This window comes from Glycine soja, chromosome 11 (genome assembly GCF_004193775.1).
Source record: "Glycine soja cultivar W05 chromosome 11, ASM419377v2, whole genome shotgun sequence".
Taxonomy (NCBI): domain Eukaryota; kingdom Viridiplantae; phylum Streptophyta; class Magnoliopsida; order Fabales; family Fabaceae; genus Glycine; species Glycine soja.
This window is the reverse complement of record NC_041012.1, coordinates 17,499,165-17,510,718: the sequence shown is the minus strand read 5'-3', so window position 1 is coordinate 17,510,718 and position 11,554 is coordinate 17,499,165. Positions and strand designations below refer to the sequence as shown.

Below are 11,554 nucleotides of genomic sequence, written 5' to 3'. Positions count from 1 at the left end.
ATATTTTTAAAATTAATAACTCAATATTTAATTTATTTATAATTTTATATAAGTATTTTTTACTGATATAATTATTTTTTTAAATGTGGACTTTCCAAATCTAGACGGGAGTGTAGTTTAGTATTATTTTTTTTATACATCTTTTAAAATTACTCTCACTACCCTTATTTTCCTTTTGATTGTAAGGACAAAAATAGAAGACAAATAATTTAAAAAGATGAGAAATTAAATTACTTTTTATTTTTATCATTCATTTTTTAGAACCTAACACGCTTAAGATTAATTACTTGTTGGAATTATTAAATTTTAAAAAAATAAATGGTGAGAATGATAAATAATTAAATAGAAATAATTCCTTAAGAGTTAGTTTTGAAGTGACTTATCATCAAACAGAATAGAAATAAAGTATAATATTTTTTTGACCACTAAAGTAGTACAATGTTGGTTGTTTGATTTCAAAGAAATAGGTGAGAGATATACTAAAAATAAAATTATAAAGTTATTTGGTTTGAGTGAAGTAGAAAGGTGGAATTTAATGTAATTTTAAAAAGACTCTTATAAACAAATAGGAATAAAAAAAGACTTTGTCTCACCACCAAAATGTACAATCCCACAATTTTGGAGACTCATGAGGATGTACTCTTATTTAAGGGAATAATGATATTCATGCGTCTCGTTTTCTTACCACTCATTTCAATCTCATTTTTTTTTCTCTATTTCTTTCAACTTTTTTTCATCACATATCATTTTTATTATTTTCTCTATCTACTTTTTTTTTCTCTCCATTTCTCACATCCTAATTCACCCCAAAATAAGGCGGATAAGTATGATCACTCTATTTAAAAAGTTCAGTACGCATGTAGTTTTATGTAAATTTATGCCGAAAATTTTAAAGATAATAATTAATGAATATCAACATTAATTACAATTGAATCTCTGGGAAAGATCACATATTGTCTTTTAGGGAAACATGAGTTACCTCATTCTTATTCCCATGACAGAAAAATCGCTGACCCAATTTCCCACGTAATTTAAAGAGCAAAGCAGAAATAATTCTTACCTTAAGCATCAGGGATTTAAAAAGAAAAAAGAAAACAAAACAACAAAGAATAATTAATTAATCAGAATAATGAAGTTCTTCAGAATTTGGAGCAAGTGTAAGGTAGACCAGTATCTTTGTCAACAGCAACAACCTCAGTGGCATTGTCACATCTAAGCACATCCTGTCCCAACTTAGCTCCAGCAGCTTTGAGACCCTTTAGAGAAACTGGTTGATTGAAGAGGTTAAGAGATGGAAGCCTTGATGCTGAAGGCATTTTCATTGCTGGCAAAAAGTTTCTAAAGTCTTCTTTCATTAGTGGCACCTCAAAGTCCTGTTTGTTATGCTTAACCAAATTGTCTTTAGCACTAATATGTGCCCCTGGTTCCATATGGTTGGTTGAAAAGCTTGCTTGTTGTGGGAAATTTGGGTAGAGACTAACATACCCTCTAAGGTACATCATGTCTATGAGGAACTTCTTCCATGAAGCTTGCCATCCATTTGTTCTAGACTTTGGAATTTGAACTGGGTTGGACTTGGCATCCTCAGTGAACCTCATGTTCATGTACACATAGAACTCTCTCCAATGCTTTGGGAAGAACACTGCTCCCCAGCTGCAAGGTAGTTGGTGAAGGTAAGGTGTGTTGGGGTGGATGTGTTTGAAGAATTCTGTGGCATTCCATTTTGGCCTCTCTTTGACAACTTCAACAAGTTTTGGAGTGTAGAGTGAAATGGATGAGAGCTCAGGTAGAGAGACTTGAGGGTCATAGTGGTAAGCCATGAGTGCATATTTGATCCATAGGTAGTAGTAAGGTGAAACTTCAATGTCATCTTCTAGTAGGAGTCCAAAGTCATCATCAGAAGATGGATACCAACTCTCACTCACAGCGCGGATTAGACCTCCTTGGACGATTCTCCTTCTCAGGGTTTTGGGTCCATGAGGCCACTCAAATGAACCTACTAGTCTTATAGTTGCCTCATCTACCTTGCTATCCATGTTGAAGGTAATGGGAATTTCATCTCCGAGATAGTAGGCATTGCTGAGAGATTTGAGAAGCCTTGCTAGTGAATTGGCTCTATTTTGGGTGATGATGTTCACAGAAACCCTCATCCGATTCCAGTCTGCAAGACAAAATTTGATGAGTTTAACATACATGTATTGTCAGTGTAAAAGTTTTTACATCATCAATCAATTAGTAATAATCTTATAAAAGTCAATAAATTTATCATACAAACGGTCTGTAATTGGATGATAGTGTGAGTGTGAAAGTGTATTAGCTAACTTATTATTATCATGCATAAAACTTATTCCACATGCATGACTATGTACTAGGCTACTAGCTTTGTTTTAATATTTTTTTATTGAAGATGACAACATTCATTCACATCATTCCATTATTAATAAAACAGAATCAATAATATAAACATTGACAAGAGCTGAAGAGTTCTATATTCTTACTTGGCAATGCTGTTGAACGCAGATCAGCCATCCAAAGAACTTGAGAAACTGAAGACCTTGGTAAAAGAACCAATGTGGTGTCATTTGAGTTGGTTTCTGAGGCCATCTTGAGAGCTTTTCTCACATGAGGGTCAATGTCAGCCAGACTGATCACTACACTGGGATTGTGAATTTTGATCAAACCCTTCAAGCTGGTGTACACTGCATGTATCACTGGTGCCTCAGAATCTGACACCCCAGAAAGTGCTTCAATGGCCAAGTCAAAAATCTTAAACCGGCGTTCTTTGCAGACCAATGCAGGCCATTTGAGAGCTCTTGCAGCATCTTCACAAGGGCAGTAATTGCCTCCAGAGACAACAATGTAGGCCTTCTTGCCAACTGTGGACCTGAACTTTTCAAGAAGTGGTGCAAGCATTTTTACTTCATCAACTGAGTGAGCATAAAAGAGTGCATCAATTTTTTGAGGGTACATTGCAGCCCATTGAGTCACATAGCCTGTGGAAAGTGCTTTCCACCATTGATCATCTCTGACTTGAACTACATCCTTGAAAATCACTGTGGTTTCAGACACATATGCAAGCCTGTGCTCACTATCACCCCATGTTTCCTTGTCCTTAGGATCCACTGGAAGAACAAATGAACCAGCATTTTTGTATTTCTGAAGCTGATAGCTGCAATAAAAAAATAAACAAAGAATTTTCAGCAAGTATAATAATACAGTAACATAAAAGTGGTGCCAGGGAAAATGCTAGCCACTGAACTGGGGTGGCTTGTTGATTAATTCACGGGATCAAAACTTTGAATTAAAGAAAAACAAGTGACAAATGATTTTCTTATCTTTGGTAGGACAAATGAGATAAAAAGATAATTTGACCTTCATATGAAAATAAAACTGAATACATCCTTAAAAGCAGATTTTATACCACTTTGGTTCTTTGCGTGCTTGTTACCTCTTTAGGATTTCAACCTAATTTTAATTTACAACAATAATTTTCTACCTTAACGGTTTCCTATGAGATAGGATTGCAATACAAGAAAACATCCTTTACCAAGGTCGTAAAAAGTTGTCTCAAAGTCAAAAGAATTGTTTGGCTGTAAAAAACGAAACATTTAGTTTTTACACATATGAACAGTAAAACTGGTATTTGGTATGCACATATTGTAATAAGAGGCATATTTACTTTGTTTAACACACGAAAACCAGTATATTTCCAATTCTGAAGTTTATTGCAACTTGAACTTTTTTTTATATGTTATTGCAACTTGTACTACTTATTAGTGTTACTGAACCTAATGTCACTAACTCTAGTTGAGCACTACCAGATCCTCTTTTGGCTTAGTCAAATCATGATTGTTTGACTTGTATGGTCAACGTTCAAAAAAATTTCACAGCCAGGCAGATCGCTTTTTACCAAATAAAATAATATAAAAAAAATAACTTCATAAAATGGTAAAAAAAAAAATGTAAACATGATGCAAAAGTGTAGAAATTGACAAACCTAAGGTGAAGATCTTCACCAGTTGAGAAGGTAAAAGGTGTCTCAGTGAAGAGTGTCTTGACAAGATCAGCAGAGAGGAACCATGAACTTGATAGAAAATCCACCTGCACAATTTTATCAACAGTGATATCATAAGCAGGATCAGGCAAATACAACCCTGCCTCCTTAGACCGAAATTTTCTGTAACTTGGAAAGGTGAAATCTTTCTGTCTAAAGGGCAATATCCTTCCAATACTCCCCAAGACAGAATTCTTGTACTTGTCTGTCCCAGCAACATGTGCCAAAATCTGCAACATCTTCCTTCCCGGAATCATGTCATCATCAACAACGTACACAAGATCAGATTCAGTCTGAAGAGCCATTTGAAACCTTCCATAGTACTTGAAATCGTAGCTTGAGCTTATGAAGCTGATTCTTGAGTCGTTATAGGTGTCAACAATTCTCTTCAATGAGGCCTCATTGGGGCTCCCAAATGAAAGCACCCAAACATGATGAAAAGGGAGGGTTTGTTGGAGCAAAGAATCGAGCTGAGCACAAAGTGTCTTTCTCTTGAAGTGGTTTAGCAAAACCGTGATCTTTGGCCTGTTTGGACCTTTCAAGTCCCATTTGGATTTCATTGAAATTAGCTCTTGGAGAGTCTCGGTGCCAAAGGTTTTGCTTTGGAAGCTCAGCACCTCATCATAGAGCTCTCTCTTTATCTTGATCATTTGGACATCATTGGACTTCTTTTGCATGAAGTCTATCTTCTCATTCTCACACACTTGGGAAGGAGTTGTGGGAAGAAGATCCTCCTTGATGAGAGAGGAAGCAGCTTCTTGGTAGTGGCCAACAACATGGGGCGTGATGATGAGTTGCTTCCATTGTTGGGCAATTTTTGTTGCCCATGTGAACTCTGGCTTGGTTCTTAAATCAATGGAAGGGCCCATGTAATACAATAGGAATGTTGCATAGACTGCAAAGAAAAACTGAAGGCACGTGAGCACTGCCACAAACTTCGTTGTTGTGGCGGCGCTCTTCTGAGCCTTCAGTTTGTTCCTTCCTCCAACATAGTCGTTAAGCATTCCTTCCAAGTAATCTCCGCTTCTTGAGGTCGAATTTCGACCGAATCCCATTTTACAAAGCCGAGTAGTAGATGATTCAATGTCCTCTAACCTGCAAAATAACAGAAAAAAAGTTAGTCCCTCAACATGGCCATGTTGCAATCACAATTTTGCAAGAGAAGCTCCAACTGAGTCTAACCAATTAGGATGTGTTTTGAAAATCTGTTAGAATGACGTGAAACGATGGGTGGAATCGAATGCGATTTGAGTTGAATGGAACTATAATCCAAACACACACTACTAGTCTTTCAAGATATCACTTTTTGTGATTGGAATTGGAACAGAAGAGAAAACCAATATTGGTGTGGAGATGGTACTGAAATTTGAAGGGCAATGGCTTCTGTGGTTTATGTTATATATCAGTAGAAAAGGTGAAAGATATATAGTTTAGAAAGTTCCCACGAAAATTGCATCACTGGTCACATGGGCTAAACGCTTATGAGCAAGAAATGTTAATTAGCAGACGCGTTACCTTCATTCACTACACACTACTTCATGTGTACTTTTGTCTTTAAGAAACCAATGAAAGCCAAATTTGATGCCGTGGAAAAGGGTCACCCGTGTTTTTGGCACTGCATGGCCTCCTATAACTCATTTTTCCTCTCCTAAACCAACATTTTTTTAAAAAAAATTTCAAGTCCTAGAGAAGAAAATAAAACCACATTCATTTGCCTTTTGATATTCGGGCTTTAGAGATTAGTTTAAAAAATAAAAAATAAGAAAACAAAGCATGATTTAAGGGCTTTTAGTCAAAACCGAAAATAACCTCTACGTAGGATACGTTACATGGCAGGAAAAACACATATTATATAACGTTAAAGGCACAAACAAACACGAGAAAGAACATGGGGTGGAAGTGATACGTACATTGCACACAAATGTGAAGAGGGTAAGTCAGAAAATTAACAAAGCCTTCAAATCGATCGCTTCTTGAGCAAAACAAGTAAGAGACCTAAGGCTTGACACATATATATGGTTCACGATAAAAGAAATGGGTGATTTGCTGTCAAAGAGTGAGGCCTAAATAAATTAGTTAGAACTCATTAAATGTTACATGCATGATATATGGTATATGATGTGCTTGACCTTTTAAAAGAAGATACGTAAATGAAATTAGCAGCAAAACTTTTTGTTAAATGGTTGATCGCCGAACTTAGGCGGGTTCTACGCAAGAAACTCATGGCTTGGTTCGCTTGTAGAACACTAGAACAGAGAATTCAAATGTATCTTGGTCGCTTAGGCTATAAAAAAAGGTATTTGTTGAAAAATGGGAACACAACATTTTTTCCTTTTAAATTAGTTAGTCATTTTTCATTTTTTCAATTCGTTTTTATTTTTTCCTCCTTTTCTGGTGAGTTGCCATTGAAGTTGAATATGAAGAGTGGAGAGAGAGAGAGAAGAAGGATCAACACATGGTGTTAATAACATTAGTTGAATGTGACAAATTAATCGGGGTAGGTGTTATACGTTTTGAACGTAGAAAAGAAGTTACATATTTACGGTATGTGGATTAAGCTAGATGAAGTCAACTGTTACATCTAGGTAAATGGACATTAGTTATTAATAATTACTTATTAGTCAATTAGGTCCAAATAATTAGTATAGGCATTGAGGGATACCCTTCTTCATAATCACGTAAAACCTATATAGTACATGGCCTTTTGGAGGCAGACTTTAACTAGGTCTCCAATAAAAGGGTCCATTTATCATGATCGAATGACATACTTATTGACAATGACGAGTTTTGTTTGCTACAACTCATCTTTAGAGTTTAGACCAGTTTGATTATGTTTTTTTTTGACAAAAAGTTTAATTATGTTTTATATCAATATTCACTAGTAGAAAGAATGGATATAACATTGTTATATTAACATTAATTTTTTTAAAAATCGATGTTAATAAAAACGCGATGGCATATTCGTAAATAACGTGAGTTCGTTAACGTTGATTTTCCAAAAATCAATGTTAATAAACTCATGTTAACATCGATTTTTTCAAAAATCGATGTTAACGAACTCATGTTAACATTGTTTATTTTGAAAAATCAATGTTGTATTAGTTAAATTAAATCTGTCTCTTCCTCTTCTTGCACTCATTCTGAATTATCTCTCACTCTCACTCATCTTTGGCGTTTTCCTTCTGGCTTGCTCACTCACCTCTCACACTATCCTTTTCACTCTTACTCTCATGCACTCTCTGCGGCGGCGTAGCCACACCGTTCTAGTTCTTGCTATCGCGGTCACGTTCTCGCAATCACTTTTGCGTTGCCGTTCTTGTTCTCTCACTCTCACGCTCTCACTCACTCACGAAAGGTTAGTCTTCTATAAATACTTGTTTCTGTGTTTGATTTTGATGGTGATAGTAAGCGAGAAGCTAGAGCTCATTCTTGGTTTTCATAGTGATGGTAATGCTTGTTTTGTGTGTATGTGCGTTCTTGCAATGACTCTCGCGCTCTCACTCACTCACGATAGGTTAATCTTCTATAAATGCTTGTTTCTGTGTTTGGTTTTGATAGTGATGGTAAGTGAGAAGCTAGGGCTCGTTCTTGGTAAGCGATAAAATATGAATATCATTCTGCCACAAAGTTTGTGCTAGTGTGAGAATTCTTGGTTTTGCATATTTATTGGTATCATATTGTTAAGTCAAATGTATCATGCATATTAATGTCATGTTTATATTATAAATAGACTTTAAAAACGATGGATGAACATCAACAAAACTGTAAGAAAATGGCTAATACAATGATGAAGATTAACAAAAAAACTGAGGAAATGTTCAACATTGTTCATGTTATTGATTAGGTTAGAAATTTCAAGACTATTCTAAAATAAACATGACTTTATATAACACATTTGCTTATATTACTTTGCTTGTTAAATATTACCTTATAGTGAAGTCAGTAGGTCATTTGCTATAAGATGGAAGGATGAACTAGAGTCTACTTCGCATTTGCTATACTCTAGTGGCACCATGCACTCTGTCACATATAACTAAGATTTGGTGAGTCCAGTTCTACTTGCTGGATGAACAAAACTCAGAGAGTTCTATGGACTCACTAGAAATCATCAAGTGACCTTGACCCACTATGCACAGAGTGTTTTCCTCCTCATCATCTTCAAAAGCACCTTCGAACCAAAAGCTTACCCTAATTGGCACTCATTGTACCACAAATTTCTAACTCAATCACTTTTAAAGTCATGCTGACTGAGTACGAAGTGACTTGCAACAGTTTGATGAGTAATTAAGCACTCCTCTATATGTCAGATTTTAAAATCATATGCATAACTAATATGAATTTCATGTTAATTTCGGGATGTGTCGAGTACCATGTACTCATTTATGAAAACTACAAAATTCACCCATCTAAACTTGAAAGGGATGGAGTGTAAGATAGTTTATAATCATTAACTGCAAAAATTGGGAATTGATGGAGAAATTTTGCACAATCACAGAATTTACTTACTCGAACTCAAATTATATTTGAGTTCCCATATGCAACTTCAACTCAGTTTGATTTTGACTTTCTTTGTAATTAAAGTATATTACTACTCTACTATTATCAATTTGTAAATTTTTATTTATAAGTCTTCATGATATATTTTGTGAGAAATATTGGAATATGTTGAACACATTTATGATATATTTTGTTTATAAATGTTTATAACTACTCTCAGTGCATGATATATTGATATATTTTGTTTATAACTTTTGGTGCATGACTATAATTTTATGTTTTTTTACAACTTTGAATGATAAGTTGTGATATGAATTAATTACATGTTGATATTTAAAAAAATAAATAGAATATTAAAAAAAACATTGATTTTAAGAAAAAACCGATGTTGTTAGTAAATAACAACATCGATGTTGGTGAGAAGAAAATAACATCGATTTTTATAAAAACTGATGTTATTTTTTTGTTAAAACAACATCAATTTTTAAACAACTGATGTTAGCGTTGATACTTTAACGTCGGTAGTTTTAACATCGGTTAATAATTGATGTTAAAAGTTCTTAATAATCAATATAAAAAGATTATTTTCTAGTAGTGATTTAAATGAAGAGTAACACACTCTACAAAAAAAATAAAGAACAATAGAGGCAAAGAAGGGACTGAGTGACAGTGGACACTTCATTCTTGAGTCAATTGTAACAAGAATTAGAATGTTAAGGGTAAAATCTTAATCTTTCTATAATATATATATATATATATATATATATATATATATATATATATATATATTAATTTTTTAATTAAAGTTTTGTTTTTTTATGTATGTGTTTCTTAACTTTTCAAGTTTTTAGTCATTCAAAATAGGGAACCTATTTATTTTCTAAATCTTTAATAAATATATATTGAAAGTACATTAATTTTAATCAATTAGAAAAAATTATTTATTATATATTAATCTCAAATTGAGAAACACAAAGAACATATATTCACCTAATATTTATTAATTATTACTATTATTATTAATTTCTACTTATTGGTAAGTCCTTTTGCTTTTTTTTATCCGTCACATAATATTCATTTTTTTCTTTATTTTTTTGTTATAAAAATTTATAAATTAGTAAATTAATACAAATATTCAAAATTTAAAGACTAAAAATACAAAAAAGAAACTTAAGAGAGCATATATGCAGGAAATAAATTCAAAGTTAATACAAAGCTAAATGAGGTAATAAATTGAAACAAATTAAAAAAAATAGAAAAAGTTCATGTGACGACTTATGCAAATGTTTTTTCTATGTTTGATAAAATTAACTAAAAAGCTAATTGATAACTAAAAGCTAAAAAATTAGTTTATTAAATTAGAAATATTTAATAAAAATAATTGTTGAAGTAGTTGAAAAATATAAAATGACAAAAAAATAATAATATCATAATTTATTTTAAAAAAGTAATAAAGAAAATGAATAAATATATCAAGAATAAAAATGAAACAAAATATAAAAAGATAAAAACTAACGTTTTAAAAAACATTAGTTCAAGTTACGTTTAAAAAATGTTAGAAATTACCGAGAAACTATTAAAAAATACTTAGTTACGGAATAATGAATTCTTCAGCTAATAAAAAAAATTAAAATTCAGTTAAAATGTTTTTCTGAACATAACTTTTATATCACATATATAAAAGTAGCTTACAAATATAAATATTAAATTAAAAAATTACATTATGCGTTGCACAAATACAAACACTAATTTTGTGCAAAACTATGGTAAAAAAAGGCCTAAAAGAAATTCATTTTTCAAAAATACACCTTAATCTACATGAAGATTTAAGAATACCACGATTCAGGCACATATGTAGAAAGTTGTATTAGATTAGGTGAAAATTAAATAATAATTATACAATTAAAATAAAGAAAAAATAAGTTATATACTAATAGTGTAAAATGATTTTATATTATCTCATCTAATTATAAATCATTATATATAAAAAATTATTATTTTTTATAATAATTATTTAAAATTATAATTTATGACAAAATAAAAGTTTTGTCATTGACAATGCCTAATCACTAGATATTTTCTTTATATCTCAACTGTTATAGTAAAAAAAAAATCTAAACTATTTTCTACTTTTATTCTCGCATTTCCCTTATCATTTAAATTTTGTAAAATTAAACTATAAAATCAAAGAAAAATAAAATTGTTCTACATTTTATATATGTATACATAACATTGCTTGAATTACAATATTGTTAAAAAAAATACAACGATTTTGCATTTCAAAGTATGCACGTGAGGAGGACTTATTAAATTCTTCCCGAAAGTCAACATGTATAATTTTATAATGTTTTCATTTCATTCAAAGTATGCTCGCGAGGATCTATTGAAACTCTCCAAGAAAAGTCAACATTGATGTATATAATTTCCTCACTAATATTCCTACGTTTGAGTTGGGTATGAAAAATGGCGTTTGGTAGGGTTTTGGATAGGCATGAGCTACTGTAGTGGAAACCAAATAGGCCATAGTTGTCCTTTCTGAAAATGTTAGGACGTAGGACATAACCGTATATAGTAGTAGAAATATATTCAAATGAGTATATACTATATATATACCAGTGTGTGGGTTAGGTCGATGTTTATATTAATTAGTTAATTTAGTCAACCTCAAGGGAATAATCTCTGGTCTTAAATGAACTACAATTTCATAACATTTTTACTATGAAAAAGTGTACTTGTACCAAAACAAAATATTCAAACCATTTAAACCAAAGAAGAAGAAAAACACTTCAAACCATTTAACCATATTGCTTCACAGACTCCTTACGAAATCTGTTTCTTTCTTTCTTCATCATGAAATTATTTAATATCTTGGTGGTTATTTCCCTAGCTGCATTTTATGTCGCTGTATTATTATAGATATAAGCCATCATTCTTAAATGTAAGAATTTTTAAAGAGTTATTGCCTTTTTTTATATTAAGTTATGTGATTTTTTTTTTCATTTA

At 32.0% G+C, this 11,554-nt stretch overlaps 1 protein-coding gene across 2 annotated transcripts; it reads right to left on the bottom strand.

Annotated features, from left to right (window-relative positions):
• Window positions 1-863: 863 nt before the first annotated feature.
• On the bottom strand, window positions 864-6,084 carry LOC114374559. 2 transcript variants are annotated; one of them, XM_028332220.1, is made up of 4 exons: window positions 5,965-6,084; window positions 3,998-5,149; window positions 2,499-3,169; window positions 864-2,161 (listed from the first exon to the last, which is right to left on the bottom strand). In XM_028332220.1, coding segments are annotated over exons 1-4 (2,847 nt in total). In that variant the 5' UTR covers window positions 5,967-6,084; the 3' UTR covers window positions 864-1,139. The 2 variants fall into 2 exon arrangements, with proteins under 2 accessions (XP_028188021.1, XP_028188022.1); XM_028332221.1 differs by lacking the exon at window positions 5,965-6,084 and adding an exon at window positions 5,237-5,673.
• Between the last annotated feature and the right edge of the window lie 5,470 nt (window positions 6,085-11,554).